The following is a 17,283-nucleotide window of genomic DNA, read 5'->3' as shown; positions in this document are numbered from 1 at the left end:
CAACAGCATTTGTGCCTATGGGGTGAAGCAAGTAGTGGATACTCTTACGACTATGAAATTAAGATGGACACTTGTCAATTCAATGAAGCACTATATTCAGTTCTGGTCCCCTAACACAGTTTTATTTAAACAAAGTTGTAAAAATAGAAAACAAAGTACATAAGAATTAAACTCTGAGTGCTACGACCTCCATCCAGAGTTACTTATTTACTTGTGTATGTCATACATTAGGACTAAAAGTGAACAAGAAAAACTGCGAGTGGCTAATACAGAGCATCCAATTACCTGGCATATTCTGAATACATAATTCCAAATATGACAGCACTAGAATGAACTCATTGTGAACTGTTGATGGTTTGTATAAATGTTTAAACTGCTCTTTTGAGAACCGAGTTTTGGGGAAAGAGATAGAACAAACTGTTTAAGGTTCCACAGTAGCTGCTCACAAAATGCCATTTACAAAAGATAGATCCCAAACAATAGCCTCAATAAATAGTTTGCTTTAACTCTCTCATTTTAGTTGTTCAGCAGTGGCATATCAGTGTCCATTGGCACAGGAGCAAGTTCACACAAATAAAATAGTGTAGCTTCACTAGCTTCTGCTTCTGTCAGTGGCTCCAGACGAACCAGTTTGCTTTGGGTTGGTTGAGGATCCAGACCACTTTCCAGGAGTTCATCCACTTCTATTGGTTTATCCACAGTAGATACTGATTCAGGTGTCATATTTGCATTCTCCACTGAGCCTGGATTTCCATCAAGGAATGCAAGTAGGGGAAAGGCAGTATATTGAATGAGCTGTTTATCTGCAGGGCAAGAAACAAACCAAACCAAAATAATTACTCAACTGCTCTATATTCCTATAGAAAAGGCTAAAAAATGAAAAGAAACTTGTGCAACGTACAGCACAACTACAACTCACTTTCCAAACATACTGGGTACCGTATTTTTCATCCCATAGGACGCACCTAGTTTTTTTTGGGAGGGGGGGGAAATTCCCCCCCTTTATTCCCCCCCCCGAACCAGGTTGAGGAACAGTGGGATGGCGGCGCCGCGCCTCCTTGTTGTCCCCCGAGCTTGTGGGGCTGGCCGATGTCTGTCCGGCGCGCAGGGCGCTCTGCTTCAGGGCACCCCTTGTGCTGGGCGGCAGGCTGCTATCCGCAGCGTGGGGAGGAGTAATTTGGATTTGATATCCCGCCTTTCACTCCCTTTTTAAGGAGTCTCAAAGCGGCTAACATTCTCCTTTCCCTTCCTCCCCCCACAACAAACACTCTGTGAGGTGAGTGGGGCTGAGAGACTTCAGAGAAGTGTGACTGGCCCAAGGTCACCCAGCAGCTGCATGTGGAGGAGCGGAAACGCGAACCCGGTTTCCCAGATTATGAGACTACCGCTCTTAACCACTACACCACACTGGCTCTCCAGTGTTCCCCCGCAGGGCTGTCTAGGCTGCGGGTGTCTTCCTGAAGCGTGGAGAGCGAGAGGGGTCGGTGCGCACCGACCCCTCTCGCTCTACAAGCTTCAGCGAAAGCCTGCATTCGCCCCACAGGACGCACCCAGATTTCCCCTTCATTTTTGGAGGGGGAAAAGTGTGTCCTATAGGGCGAAAAATACGGTATATGTTAACTATTTTATTCATTTTGTGTCTAAAATAAGGGTATTTATGAATGCGGGTTAAATTTTACCCAATCTACATTTCTGAAACTAAGAGAACTTGCATACCAACCTGATTTGGGGTCAGAATTAGGCACATCTTGTGTAGATGGTTGAGCACTATTAGTCTTCATAGTTTCAATTCCCTTTGTCTCCACCTTAAAAGCAAGCATGGTTACAAAAATCAGATGACTTCGTACTATTTTTTTTTTAGGAACAGAGAAAACATTTGTCAAGAAGATAATATTACAAGCAAATGTTCAGGAACTTATATAGCAGCTGGGACACAGGAGTGTTAGAAATCTAGACTGTCACCATGGGTAAAAAGGTAAAGTAAAGGTACCCCTGCCCATACAGGCCAGTCGTGTCCGACTCTGGGGTTGCGCGCCCATCTCACTTAAGAGGCCGGGGGCCAGCGCTGTCCGCAGACACTTCTGGGTCACGTGGCCAGCGTGACAAGCTGCATCTGGCGAGCCAGCGCAGCACACGGAAATGCCGTTTACCTTCCCGCTAGTAAGCGGTCCCTATTTATCTACTTGTACCCGGGGGTGCTTTCGAACTGCTAGGTTGGCAGGCGCTGGGACCGAGCAGCGGGAGTGCACCCCGCCACGGGAATTCGAACCGCCGACCTGACGATCGGCAAGTCCTAGGCGCTGAGGTTTTACCCACAGCGCCACCTGCGTCCCGTCACCATGGGTATATCCACCCAATCACATTCAAATTTTACTCTAGAAAGCATGTCTAAAATAAGGAGAATACATTTCAAAATGATGCAAATCTCCCGTTTCAAAAGCAGTTCTTAGCCTGTGTTTTTCACCCTCTTTTGAATGCTACATGTACTTTGATAATAACTTTTTAAAATAATGATGTGTTAAACTGATGTTCCGGGCAGCATGTGCTGCCCCCCAATATAGAACTTGAAAACTTAAGATGCACATGTGTAATTTTTCAAAATGCAGAAAAAAATCTGGAAAGCACAAAAAGGAAAACAGCTGCATCTTTAAATAATGTGTCAATATCAGCCTTGTTAAGGCACACAAAATGTTAAAACAAATATTAACATGCTATATGCAACTGGATTAATTAGACAACTGGCCATTGACATTACACCATATTTCCCACTGCTGTGCTACTTTAAAACTTACTTTTGTACTATTGATATGACCTGTAGGATTCATCTGCACGGAACTTGAAAAAAGCTGGACAAGACAAAATGTACACCAAGTTTTAAAATTCTATATTCTAGATATAAATTGGGTGACTTATAAACCAAACTAATCTTTTGTGCCTGAAATAGCCACAAATAGAAATGTTCTGCACAAATCCTCAAACACAAACTACTATTCTGCTGCTCTCTGAAACTGCAGTCTCAAGCTGTTGTTAATATAGACCTTTTAAGGTATAACATTTAAAAAATGCAAATATTTTTTTCTTACACAAAATCTTTGTAAAGCCAAATTTGTGAGGAAAATAGAAGTAAAAAAAATATATAGTGTAAATATTTACATCAACCAGGAGATCTGGATCTATGCTGAACTGTCGTCCTGACAACATGGCCTGGAAATCCTCTAAACTGCAATCAATGCTCTCAAGATAATCCAGAAGTTCCACCCTACAGGAGTGCAAGAAAACCCCATGAAATTCTAGCTTTTCTGAGAAATATATTGTACAAATGAATCAAAGTGCGGAAGAAAAATGAAGGTAAAGAGGACAACCACTGGGATTATTTGGAATTAAACAGGTAAGAGTATAATTCTAGGTAACTGCAAGTGATCCATGATGTTGAGTGGGGGTATATAGTGGATCAAGCATGCACTGATTCTACAGAAGACCACTAGTCTTTCAGTAAACACTAAGCATGAGATTATTCAGTATTAAAAATGGAAACAAGTACCTACTCTAAAAGCTATCTGTACCTTGACTACAGAATCCAAAACTGAGGAATACTGAAGAAATACTATTAATTCGATTTATATACCACCCTTTATTCAAAAGATCCCAGGGCAGTGTACAACATTAAAAAACATATTTTAGTTAAAGGTAAAGGAACCCCTGACAGTTAAGTCCAGTCACGAACGACTCAGGGGTTGTGGCGCTCATCTCGCTTTACTGGCCGAGCATATTAAAAAAATGTAACAGTAACAGTCTCCCTTTCCTTAACAGGCCACAGATTATTTAATACCCAAAAGTAAAGAGGTATGTTTTTGCTTGGTGCCTAAAGACATGTAATGATGGCACCAGGCTAGCATTTCTGGGGGCGGCATTCCACAGACGGGGAGCCACCACTGAAAAGGCCTATTCTTGTGTTGCTACTCTCTGAACATCTTGGGGAAGGGAGACATAGAGAAGGGCCTTGGATGACAAGTGCAGGGTCTGTGTTAGTTTGTATGGGGAGAGGCAGTCCTTAAGGTATTGAGGTCCTGAACTGTGTAAATGGGTCAGCACCAGCACTTAGAATTGGGAAACATTTGAATCTCACCCACTATGCCATGTTCAAAAAGCAACAAATCAGAGAACTAGTGCAAATTTAAATATTCATGTAGCTCTTCTTGAAGCTCTTAAAAAGAGAGAGAACAAGTGTGAACTTTAAAGATGATTTGAAGAATGTGACTCACTTTCCAAGAAGATTGATATTTTGTGAAATCACTCCATTCTCACTGAGTATTGAATCCATCATTGAGACTGGGTCTTCTGCTGTTAAGGTTGACTGGCTGTTTAACTGAACAGCACCAGACATTAATGGGCTTGCACCATATGGGGAAGGACTGACAGAATCACTGGATGGAACTGTGGCTGGTTCAGCAGTTGTATTTTCATGGATTATAGGAGCATAGTCATCCTCATTGTCATCTTCGACTATTACAATGTCAGGACTATAACTGCAATAAAAGGATATAAAAGGATGTCATACAGAGGAGGGAGAAAGGTTGTTTCCTGCTGCTCCAGAGAAGCGGACACGGAGCAATGGATCCAAACTACAAGAAAGAAGATTCCACCTAAACATTAGGAAGAACTTCCTGACAGTAAGAGCTGTTCGACAGTGGAATTTGCTGCCAAGGAGTGTGGTGGAGTCTCCTTCTTTGGAGGTCTTTAAGCAGAGGCTTGACAACCATATGTCAGGAGTGCTCTGATGGTGTTTTCTGCTTGGCAGGGGGTTGGACTCGATGGCCCTTGTGGTCTATTCCAACTCTATTATTCTATTCTATTCTATTCTATTCTATTCTATTCTATTCTATTCTATTCTATACAATACAATACAATACAATACATAGATAAAATGTGATTCAAGAGAAGCAACACCCACATTTCCTTTGTAGCTCATATTAATGTAGAGAAAAGCTATTAAACTGCTACATAATGCTATTGTTCTGCACTTCCTTAAATGCTCAAATACTGAGAATACCAGTACGTTTCTATTTTTCTTTTTTTTCTTTTTTGGAGGAAGGGTAGAAGAGGGAAGTACCTGTTTGTTGGGGTCCAGGGAAAGAGAAGAGAGGTAAGCTCTTCCAACTCAAATGTGGCTAGGATGGCAGGTGGTAGCATATTTTAATTTTCTTTTTTTTTTATCCTGCCCCCAGGAATCTGCTCCAACATACCCCATTTCATCCTATACTGGCTGGGAGTACCGTATTTTTCTCTCTATTACACGCAGATTTTTTCTTCTAAAAAGGAAGGGGAAATGTCTGTGCGTGTTATGGAGCGAATGTGGGGGGGTCCCTGGAGCCGATTAGGGGAGCGCAGGAACAAAAATCAGCAAAAATCAATCGTGCGTTGTGTCCGAGAGGGAAACCTGAAAAGAGGAAGTGGCAGTTTTCCTGCATTCTGCCTCAGGGTCTTACTGCCCACCCTCCTCTGTTTCGTTGCTGTGTTTGCTCAAACGGAACAAAGAGCAGGCAAATCCCCTCCCCTCCAGGCAAGCAGAGGGGAAAGCAGAGGTCTTTCCTTCTAGTAATTCCTCTCTGTGCTCCTCGCAGGCAGCCAGAAAGCATGCAGGAGGAGAGAGAAAGCTGGCTTCGGTTTGTGGAAACTTTTGCCTTTCTTTCCTCCCTCCCGTAAAATCCCTCTCCTGCTTTCTTAGCCAGCTGCTTCTCTGCACAACGCTCTCTTGTCCCTTCTGTGTTTTTCCTTCACTCCCCACTTAAAATGTAGTTAAAAAGCATGGATCCACATGGATCCTCAGGATCTTTGCATTGGGCCACCCCAAATTCACCATCAGATCACATAGCAGCCTGCCCCCCCCCCAAATCACACACCCACTGTTGCCTGGGGCTGCAATGGTGCAAAAATGTGGTTAAAAAGCATGGATCCACATGGATCCTCAGGATCTTTGCATTGGGCCACCCCAAATTCACCATCAGATCACATAGCAGCCTGCCCCCCCAAAAATCACCCACCCACTGTTGCCTGGGGCTGCAATGGTGCAAAAATGTGGTTAAAAAGCATGGATCCACATGGATCCTCAGGATCTTTGCATTGAGCTACCCCAAATTCACCATCAGATCACATGTCTGTGGCCACAGCATGAAGCACAAAAATGATACATCCACTGTTTCATTCAGAATTTTTTTCCTTGTTTTCCTCCTCTAAAAACGATGTGCGTGTTATGGTCAGGTGCGTGTTATAGAGCGAAAAATACGGTATAAGCCTGTGGAGCTTTTTGTGAGTGTACATCTTGCGACAGAGCATTCCACCAGGCCAGGGCCAGAGCCGAAAAGACCCTGGCCCTGGTCAAGGCCAGCCTAACCTCCTTGAGGCCCAGGACCTCCAAAGTGTTATTGTTTGTGGACCGTTAAGGTCCTCTGCGGGGCATACCAGGAGAGGCGGTCCATAGGCTTTAGGATGGCTCCCTTAAGCTTACACCTTTCACCAGTTACCTTTCAGAACAATTTTGATTTAATGTTAAAATTTATAGACTAACCTATTGGATATATTGGATCTTATCTTTTGATTAAACAGTTATCTTGGGATCTACACAAGACCTAGAGGGTTAAACTATCAAGTAAGATAGGGACATAATTTCTGTAGGTCAGTGTGCCTGAGGATATTTAATTCCAAGTATGTACAAATATTTTTTTCTTACTTTGAGTCTGAAGCAGCATCTTCACTGCTTTCTGGAGTAACCGGAGGCTTTTCTTCATCACCAATATCATCAGTTATATCATAAATAATAATATCGTCTGACAGCTGTTCTCTCTGCTTTAAGCCATCAGTCCTGCTGTGTGGTACCTGCCCATTTACAAGAACCAAAATAGATTTACAAATCATTAGGAATTCAGACATCATACTAAACAAACATTTAGGAGTAAAAATAAAAAAATTCCTTCCAGTAGCACCTTAAAGACCAACTAAGTTAGTTCTTGGTATGAGCTTTCGTGTGCATGCCAAGCTCATACCAAGAACTAACTTAGTTGGTCTTTAAGGTGCTACTGGAAGGAATTTTTTTATTTTGACTATGGCAGACCAACACGGCTACCTATTCTGTAACTGAAACATTTAGGAGGAAAATGATACAATTTCCAAATGAGCTGTCTTGACAAATGTAAAAAGCAGCTTAAAATGAGAATCTGGAGAAACCACCCTCCCCTTAACTTTGTAAAGTAAGGGTGAGACAGTAAGTACAGTTCTGAACAAAAGTTGCCATCCTAATTAGGAAGTTTGTGTGTACACAATAAAGGGGGGGGGGGAATACATTTTCACCTTCACAACCAATGTAGGCCTTAGAGGGTTCAAAATGAATGGAAGAAAGTTACAACATAGTGAAATAATTTGTGGGAGAAGATGCAGAAAGAATGCAAAATCTGTACAATGTGTACAGACAAGATTGTGTTTAAGGGAAAAAATAGCTCCTACATCAATGACACCTGCTTTTTTAGCTGAATATTTTGCCCTGTTTCCTCCTCATTTAGCTTATCAAAACTAAACAATAATCTGACAATGCAGTATTGGGTGTAAATGCTATGGAAAAGCATCACTTGGTGCCCCCTCACTTTCTGTCAACAGCATTCTTGGTACCTTACTGCTATATGCCTGATCTATTTTCACTCCATATAAAGGAGAACAGCCAATGCAAGGACTATGTGAATAATGATTACTGTACTCTTTTTCATGGGGAATATTGTATTTTCTCTGGCCAACCAAGCAGTGATTCTGCCCATTTTTTAATACTTTCCTTAAGTATATTTCAGAATTAACTCACATGTTTGTTTTCTGCTGGTTCTTTGACTATCTGCTGGAAAATGTTGGACTTCGGTGTCCCATTAGTATTCAGAAGCAATGGGCTAAATCATAAAAGAAAAAAAAATGTTTCTAAAAAACACAAGGATTTAAACTTATGCTTCTATAAACACTATATATTCACAAAATAAACCTGTGTTACAATTCCAGTATCGTCAACCCGATGCTTACCGTTTTCGTTTCAAACTCACAAGTTGGTTATTCTGAACAAGGGTGACAATGAACTGTACAATCTGCAGAGAAAGACAGAATGTTGCCTTTAGAAAAATCCTACACACAATTAAGAGCAAGTTCAACTGAACTCAATAGTTCAATTTTATTTTTTATGGTACTATACAGAGTCAAGTAGGCTAGAATTAAAGCCTGAAATATCAAAGGCTTAGAGTCACCTTCCTAATAGGAAAGTTAAGAACAAGAGGATTTAGAGGTCTGGGTGTCATTATAATGCAGAGATAATAGTGCAAATCCCTAAACAGCCTAATTTTTGTATGTTGTAGATATCAGATTTGTCTAAAAACAATTTAAAAATTATGAGATGAAACTTAAAGGCATTCAAAATATAAAACATGGAGTTATGCAAGTTTTATATTTTGTGTATATCCCTGTGTTTAATCTCTTAACCATTTGTTATACAATTTTAACAAAATTAGATTATTAATGCCCTTGACATTTCATGCTACCATATCCTGAACAGATCATCTGAGCTTTTTACCACCCACTATCCAATTTATCTCCAAGAAGATAATTTCAAGCTTTATTGAATTATTGCAAGTCACCTACCATTCAAGCTACCAATTTCCACTAAAACCCCTGCCCCTTTACAACACACAAATTACTGCTTCCCTTCCAATTTTGCACTGCATTTATAGATGACTTTAAATTATTCTTCTGAAGCAAGAAGTTACATAATTACCTTTCGAATAACTTGCTGTTGCTGCAGATGTTTTGCTCTCAGTTCTGCTACTTCCCGCCAAAGAGATTCATTTTCTCTGTTTCAAAATGTTTACAGTCAATATAAGGATTACTAACTGACCTAGATAAAGGTAAAAAGTTAAAGGACCCCTGGACGGTTAAGTCCAGTCAAAGGTGACTATGGGGCGCTTATCTCACTTCAGGCTGAGGAGGCAGCGTTTGTCCACAGAAAGCTTTCCGGGTCATGTGGCCACCATGACTAAACCACTTCTTGTGCAACAGGACACCGTGACAGAAGCCAGAGTGCACAGAAATACAGTTTACTTTCCCGCCGCAGCGGTACCTATTTATCTGCTTGCACTGGTGTGCTTTCCAACTGTTAGGTTGGCAGACGATAGGACAGAGCAATGGGAGCTCACCCCATCACACATTTTTGAACTGCCGACCTTCCAATCGGCAAGCTCAAGAAGCTCAGTGGTTTCAACCACAGTGCCACCCGCATCCCAATAACTGACCTAGTGAAACTTGGAACTGTAATTATACCTTATTGTTAACTAAGCCAAAACATATATAATTAAAATAATCGCATATTTATGCTTATTCCCCCCCCCTTCCTATTTTAGATTGTGAATTCCTTGAGGGAACCTGTCACACCTCTTCTTTGTAATACAAAATACACAAAGACAGCATTACAGTGGTACCTCAGGATAAGAACTTAATTGGTTCTGGAGGTCCGTACTTAACCTGAAACTGTTCTTAACCTGAGGTACCACTTTAGCTAATGGGCCTCCCGCTGCTGCTGCCACGCGATTTCTGTTCTCATCCTGAAGCAAAGTTCTTAACCTGAGGTATACTATTTCTGGGTTAGTGGAGTCTGTAACCTGAAGCGTCTGTAACCCAAGATACCACTGTACTCGGTTGCCTTACTCAGAACAGACCCATTGAAATGGAAGACCCATAGTCATGGCCATTAATTTCAATGCGTCTACTCAGAGTCACACTTAGGTGAACACCAGCCTTAATAAACAATTGTTTCCTTAAAAGTGCCATAAACCCACCAATAATGATATAAATAATGATGATAATAATTGTAGTAGTAGTAAATACCCTGCCCATCTGGCTGGGTTTTCCCAGCAACTCTGGGCAGCTTACAGCATATCTAAAAACAGTTTTAGATGAACTAGTAGTCTTTCATACTCATCCTCCTGAAAAATCAAGCTAGAAATCTTATTTACCTCTTCAGAGCAGATAGCCTGGATTCAATAGTCTCTTGTTTACTTTGAACCTTCTGAGCACTGCTTATGATTTTAGACAGATCTTCCTGACGAATTTTATTTTCTTCAGGCCTTGAAGAAGAAACCTGTAAGAATTATCACCACAAATTTAAGTTAACATGTTACTTTTAAAAATATGGATTACAGTGACTATTAACTGATAAATAAGGTTTTGCTCTGAATCCATGCAGTTTTGTACTTCTGCTTTCAATTAACAAAAATGTACACATGGATGGAACCTGCAAGATCATGTAGGGATCATATGCCATCTGAAAATGAACTAAATAAACAAAGGCTATGCTGAATTCAAATAATTCAAAAAGAATAAAAAGGGGAGTGCTATGTACGTATGTATGATTATTATAGGGCAGAAAGGTCAAGAGAATAAAGGAGGGATATTCAAGCTGGATGGTCAGGGCCTTGTTCCATCTCTTACAGAGAATTCCCTTTTCACCCAGATGCTTACCAAAGCTACTTTATGCAGGTATCGTAGCAAATAAGTAGCAACTGAAGAAATAAATAGTGCAAACATTCCATGAGGTCAGATGACAATTTTTGCAAGCGTAGGGGATGAAGTGTGGAAGGTAAGCAAGTGAAATCTGACATAGTTCAAGTTGTGCGAAATGAAGATAAGACTCTGAACATCTCCCTGGATTTCTGTTTCATTGGTGAAGCGCTTCCTTAGACTGATCAAAATAGGTCCAAGACTTGCTTCTGCCTTTAGATCAGAGAACTGGCCATCCCCCTTTGTTGAAGGCATATTTTAGGTTACAGTAAGCCATCCTTGATCTGTAGTTCTAGATCTTGATGTGACTGAAGGCTTGCATGCAGTTGTTTTGAACTGTTGCATGGCAGTCTTGTTAGCATGTGCATTGCTTTGTACTCAGTAAAACTGAATTGTACTGTTCCTTTTTTGCAATCTAGATTTCTGTTCCCACTTCCACTATCTGTAAGATCCTAGCAAACCCTCACATGGATCTACGTCAGTGCTTACAGAAGGTTCAAAGCTTCCAGACTCCCTTTCACTAACCTTTCTTTTAATGTGCTCCAGTAAGTCTTCCCGTCCTTGCTTGAAGTAGGGGTGTTGGAATTCAACAGGGCCATCTCTTTCCAATTTGACAATGCCAGAGTCAACATGGACTACCTTACGAAAACCATCTGAAAAGAATAAATCAACTATGGAAAAGCCTACTAGAATAATCAAGGCTACAATCCTCATTTAGTTGAGTGAAAAATGTTGCTGTCTTTGTGCAGGTAGCAGCACTGCCTATTCACATTTCTTTTGCCTTTAGTGAAAGCTATTCTGCTACAAGCTGCCCTTCATTTGTACAAGTTTCTGTGTGACTAACCCTAGGTGCATTATCAACCTATGCAGGGTCCCATTTTGTTTCCCTTCCAGCCTTATTAGTCCCGGGTTTTATCTTGGGATAACAAGGCCGTTCTCATAAGAGCAGCGGAAGGCAGAACAATAAAGCCAACCACAGCCTTCCTATATTAGTACTATAAAGGCTATACCTAAGAGTTCTAGCTTTAAAGTGCCACTTAAAATATGACATACACATTCAATCATCACAACGCAATGCTGTGTTACAAGATGGGTGTCCTTCCTAAAATAAGATGAACTTATACTGCTACGTGTCATGTCAAAACCTGTCCCTTCTGGAAGAAGATACTATCAATATCATGGGATTTCTTTTTTATAAAGCTGCCACACATGCTCTCAAAACACTTATAAAAACCATTATTACTGGTTGTCAAACATGACTGAAGTTCACACAAAAACCAAGCTGAAGGCTGCAGCTATGAGGAAGGCTCGTTGCTTTGAATCAATTCTCTCAGTGTCAGCTGTCCTTCTCCTAGTTGAGATTCCTGCATAGATGACCCTCTGGGTCCCTTCCAAGTCTACATTTCTTTGATTCACTCAATATGCAGTATGCATTCTGCTTGTTTCCCCTTGCATTCCAGTCAGTGACTGCAGCTGAATGCCTTACGATACTGTTTTGTACAATAAATGATTAAAACTGAGGAATAGTTAGAATCTGTTATTACAATAAAAGGTAGAATCCATCTCAGAACTGAATTCCATGGAGTTCAATGTTTTAAATGTAGACCAGTATAGCTAAAGGTTAATACTACATATTGTTATAAAACTCACACATATTCAGCTGTCTCACAAAGCTTGCCATGTTGTTGTGCTTGAAGTACTTTGGAAGAATCTCTTTGGCAAATCTTTGTTCATCCAACACAAGGAAACTCTGTCCATTCTGCAATGAAGATCACAATCACATTCAATGCCTAAATAATGTGGTTAGAAATGTAAAACAGTTTCTTAAGCATAGACTATCATTAACCAAATGAAAAACAACAAAGCCAGCGGATGTGATGGGATACCTGCTGAAGTCTTCAAAGTGGGTGGAGCTAAACTTACACAACAACTTCACTAGCTCATCGAAAAAATTTGGGAGAGAGATCGCAGCAGACTTTAGGGATGCCAAAATTATCAATCTCTTTAAAAAAGGTGATAGAACGAATTACGGAAGCTATCAAAGCATCTCTTTATTAGCTGCAGCCTGCAAAATTCTTGCAAGGATCTTAGCAAACTGTCTCCGAACAATATCCGAGGCTACCCCTCCTGAATCCCAAAATGGTTTTCAACCTTCTAGGGGGACAGTGTACATGATTTTCAGCGCTCAACAGCTTCCAGAAAAATGCTAAGATCAAAACTAACCCCTGTACATGGCATTTACTGACCTGACTAAGGCCTTTGACACTGTAAATCGTAATGCCCTGTGGACTGTCCTCCTTAAAATCGGCTGCCTAGATGACTTTGTGAGCATCTTTTGGCTCATCCATTATATGACAGCAACAATTCCAGATAATTGCTCTCAAAGTGAACCGTTCACAGTGGGATCAGGTGTTAAACAGGGTTATCACCGCAACTCTTTATTTATTATTTTCATTGCCATGACCCTACACTTTGTCGAAGGGAAACTCCCCACCAGAATAGAAATCATATCAAACAGATAGAAAGCTCTTTAATTTGAGTAGGCTGAAAACAAAGAGTAAGGTTACCTTAACTTCTGCCATAAAGCTTCAGCATACTGATGACAACATAGCGTGTGCGCACTCAAGAGGATGACCTCCAAACCATCCTAAATATCTTCACATAAGCTTATAAAAAGCTTGGCCTATCGCTCAACATCCAAAAAACCAAAGCGCTGTACCAACAAGCACAAAACAACGCCTCTGCATAGCTACAAATCCAACTCAGTGGTGTAATGTTGGAAAGTGTCAATCACGTCCCCCACCTGGGCAGTTATCTTTCCACAAGGGCTAACATTGACGCCAAAATCCAACAACCTTTGAGCTCTGCGAGTGCAGCTTTCTCCCGATTGAAGTGCAGTGTGTTTGTGGACTGGTACATTCACAGGGAAACCAAAATGCTTGTTTACAAAGCTATTGTACTACCAACCTTACTGTATGCTTGTGAAACATGGACCATTTATAATGCAACTCCATTGATACAAGTTAGGAATCATCTATTGCATCTTGCTCCTCACTATTTTTATGCTAATCTTTGTGCATACTGAAACAATGTGCAGAGTGCAGCAAGATCAGGTAAATCAGGAAGAAGGGGCTAATTAAAAATGAAACAGATAAATGAGAATCAACTGCAGAATGATTCTGCTGCATACATACCCGAGTAATATTCATTCTTATCATGCCTGAGCTTAGAATATTTCAGAATTGTTATTTATACTTACATAAAAACGGAGACAAAACACAAGCATATTTCCACAACTCCTCAAGGTTACTCAGATAAAACATGAAGGAGGCAGACCATATTCCCTATTAGTATGGTATGCATGTTGCTCAGTAATTGGAAAATTACAAAGACGAGAATTCTTGGTTGAGAAAATATTCAAATGCTCTGGTCGTGAAAGAGAGCAGCCCAAAAGGCTTATTCTTCCAACTTGTCTCTCCGTGAAAAAGTCTACTTGAACAAAAGTTTCATGTGCACATCAGAGCACATGTGCAGTGTGTACATTATTGGTGGTGTTGGAGTTTTTTAAAAAATTATTGTTTACAAAATTAACTGCAAGATTTGGCCTGTTCTGCTTGTCCCCTGCAAATTTTGGGTTTCCAACTGGTGGCACCAGTGACTACACCACTGTCCTTGGTCTGTTACCTACTGCTTCCCTGTTGTCAAGCGCTTCGGCAGCATTCTTTATTGTACTACTTCCTGAAAGGTCTTTAAGAGAGATTGGATGTTTTCAATTGTTCCCATTACCTAGATGAAGACTTGACTAAGTCACCACATCTGCAGCTTTCCACAGAAATGCTGCAAGGGAAGATGAAGAGAGATTTCCTGGACAAGCACTCAGGCAGAGCTTTTAACCTTTGCTGCCACCAATGCCCTTTTATATTGTTTGCCCCTTCATCTACCCATAACACCCTGGCTTGTGTTTCTTTGCCAAATTGGTGTACATGACTGCACAAATTCCTTCAACTTTACCAATAGAAAGTGTCCTTCCTCTTAAAGAGACCTAAAATGGATGCATGGACATACAAAATGGACCGCAAATGAGCAATAGGAATGCAGTGTAAATCTTACTGCTTATATTAAGATGATTAAATAGCCTATTTTTACCTACCAAATAGTTCCTAAGCTTGGAATCAAACAAAAGAATTACGTACCTAAAACTTCATATGCTAAAAATAAAGTGTCACTGTTAGCAGGATAGGGAATGTGACACAAAAACTATGCAAAAGATTAATGCCTCCTGAGATCTGGACATTGTTTGTCTTAGGCATACAAAGACTGTTTGAAAATTGATCACCACAGCTTTCCTACCCTGCCGTTCCAATTTGTACAAGTTCCCAGACAATTGTGATGCTTATGAAAGAGGACCCCTTCTACATTGTTACAGAAAGAGTGTACTCAACATTCATCAATTTGTTCATAACAATCTCAGTTCTTTGCTTCTCACCATAAGGTTTTATTCATACAGGTGTAACTCCTTCCATAATTCTTGGAATTTGTCTATTCTGGGCAAAACAGAGAAGCAGTAATCTAATGACCTGCGGCCCTTTTTTTGGACCACATATGGTCTACGGAGCTACTGAGCTGCTACCTCCTCTTCTCCATGTAAGCCTACCTACAGGGGAGCACTACTAGAATCAAACCTAGGACAAGAAACTATAGAGATTATTTAGCACTTTAGTGCATTCAAAATGATCCACATCTCAATACACAAGACAGCTGTTTTGACTAAAACAGACCAACATGGCTACCTCTGTTTACAAGAGAATTGAGTAACCTTTTTTGACTTGAGAACCACCTTCAGCCCTTGCTGATCTCCTGGAGCTACAGACAGAGGTCTAAACCTCTCTACTGACTCCAACACTTTGTGTGTATTTATGTTTCCTTCCCAAAATTAGTGGACTCTTGGAAGTCAATAAAATGGCAGGTATGTGCGTTAGTGCATGAGAAGAGGCTGAGCCAGTACCTGTAAAGGCAGTTCTGCCACTCCTGCTTAACAGTTTTGTAAAGCCCCATGTTGTGGAGGTAATAGGCAAGATAATACTGCAATGCTTCACCTAGAACTACTGACCAAGTTCATGCCTAAGGAGAAAATAATAATAATGCATGAACCAGGGACTCCCCCAAACCAGATCTTAACACAGTCAGTAAGATGCTCAGGACCTAAGTATGTCCTCTTAACTTGTGCCTTTGTTTGTGTGTACGCCACACGCAGGAACATCCCATACCCTCTGGTTGTGGACTGTTTCCATACAAGGCGTTTCTCCTACATGCGAACCACCTCCGTGTTAAGGAAGCGGGTAGATATGTACTGATCCACACGTGCCTACGTCAAAGGCACGTTTGGGAAGGGTCGCGCGGCACATCCTCCTCCCCTTTATATTTGGCTGCCTGTCGCCTCCCTTCCCCTGGAACTTGTTTCGCAGCCATTAGGTAGACTGGGGGGGGGGGGGAGGTTCCATGTTGCGGGAACCGAAGCGCGGCCTTCAGATTACCGAGTGGTGTGTATAGACGGCTGCCGAGGCCGCCTGCTCCCCCCCCCCGCTCCCTCGGACGAAAGCGCCCTCATAGCGAACCCGAGTGCGCCTCGGGCCTCACGGGGCCCTTCGCGGGTAGGCCGCGTGAAGCCCCCACGCCCGTCAGGAAAACAGAAAGCGTGACCAACGCCTGACCACGCCCCCTTCCCTTCTCTCTCTCTCTCTCTCTCCCCCCCCCCCGACCTTTTGTCCGATCGAAGGCCCAAGACGCAACACAGACGCGAAGATGGGCGGCTGAGGGGAGACGGAGAGGAAAAGGGTGGGAAGGAAGGAAGGAGCGCGCGATCCATGAAACGGCGACGGGAGATGGCGGGGAGGCCGATCCCCTCCCTCATTCCCGCCTCGCTCCGCGCCGCGTCGCCTACCGAGCGAGGAGGCCTCGCCTCACCCCCATCCTCCTCCTACTCCTACCTGGCTCCAGGTGATGAGCTGGTTGCTCGGCGCGTCGCCCACCAGCGCCCAGAGCTTGCTGAGGAAGGCCGGGACTGCGGTGGCGGCGCCCGCGTTCGCCGCCGACGTTACCGGCTGCTGCTGCTTCATCTTCGCCCGCTGAAGTGCGCCTGAGGCAGTCTCGGCCGTCGGTGCCGCCGTTGTCCTTCGCTACCGATGCTAATACCGTCGCCGCCGCCGCTCCTCCTCCTCCTCCTCCTGCCTGCCCGCTCCTCCCCCCGCAAGGCGCGTGCGCGCCGCCCCGCACGCGCCGTGGGGGGGGCCCTCGCGAGTTCTTCGCCCCGCCTTTTACATAACGAGTCCACGTGCGCGGCCCTCACGTGCCACAACAGCGAGAATTCTCGCCTTTCATTGGTCGTAGAAGCGTCGGAGCGAGCGGAGGGGCTCCCATTGGCTCCGGGCGCGGAATAAATAAATAAATATATATATCGGGAGACGGAAATTTCCACCGACGTGGAATGCAAATTTGGAGAGAGCCGTATGTTCGGCCAATCGGGGGGAGCTTCTCCAAATAAGAATGGAAGGCCGGAGCGGCAGCGGCGCGCACGAAGGAGGGGAGGGAAGGGAAGTGGGCGAGGCTCAATGGTGGTGAAAAATCAAAGTGGTGGTGGTGGTGGGGGAGGCTCTGGGTTGGGAGGCGGTGGCGTTGGAATTAGAAGCCTAGTATTTGCCACTGAAGTTGCCA

The 17,283-nt window shown here is 42.6% G+C and overlaps 1 protein-coding gene across 5 annotated transcripts; it reads right to left on the bottom strand.

Annotated features, from left to right (window-relative positions):
- Positions 1–100: 100 nt before the first annotated feature.
- On the bottom strand, positions 101–16,920 carry HSF2 (heat shock transcription factor 2). Of its 5 annotated transcripts, none has more exons than XM_083497812.1 (13): positions 16,560–16,920; positions 12,223–12,331; positions 11,098–11,225; positions 10,029–10,153; positions 8,795–8,870; positions 8,053–8,114; positions 7,844–7,925; positions 6,728–6,873; positions 4,263–4,526; positions 3,154–3,259; positions 2,793–2,846; positions 1,721–1,805; positions 101–803 (listed from the first exon to the last, which is right to left on the bottom strand). In XM_083497812.1, the coding sequence occupies exons 1-13, from the start codon at positions 16,686–16,688 to the stop codon at positions 517–519; spliced, it is 1,653 nt and encodes a 550-aa protein (XP_083353938.1). In that variant the 5' UTR covers positions 16,689–16,920; the 3' UTR covers positions 101–516. The 5 variants fall into 5 exon arrangements, with proteins under 5 accessions (XP_083353938.1, XP_083353941.1, XP_083353940.1 ...); XM_083497815.1 differs by having other exon boundaries at positions 101–931; positions 1,609–1,805; positions 16,560–16,868; XM_083497814.1 differs by lacking the exon at positions 16,560–16,920 and adding an exon at positions 14,359–14,404.
- Between the last annotated feature and the right edge of the window lie 363 nt (positions 16,921–17,283).

Source organism: Podarcis liolepis (assembly GCF_965112155.1).
Source record: "Podarcis liolepis genome assembly, chromosome: 3".
NCBI classification, from domain to species: Eukaryota; Metazoa; Chordata; class Lepidosauria; order Squamata; family Lacertidae; genus Podarcis; species Podarcis liolepis.
The sequence above is the reverse complement of the archived record's forward strand: the minus strand, read 5'-3'. Positions and strand labels throughout refer to the sequence as shown.

Bases quoted from the DNA above. Each gene is read 5' to 3' on its own strand.
- HSF2 (XM_083497812.1), bottom strand. From the start codon at position 16,688: ATGAAGCAGCAGCAGCCGGTAACGTCGGCGGCGAACGCGGGCGCCGCC. The intron at 7,926-8,052 runs GTAAGCATCGGG...TTTATGATTTAG, and splicing joins GTGAGTTTGAAACGAAAACG to CCCATTGCTTCTGAATACTA. The intron at 2,847-3,153 runs GTAAATATTTAC...TGTCTTGTCCAG, and splicing joins ATCCAGATCTCCTGGTTGAT to CTTTTTTCAAGTTCCGTGCA.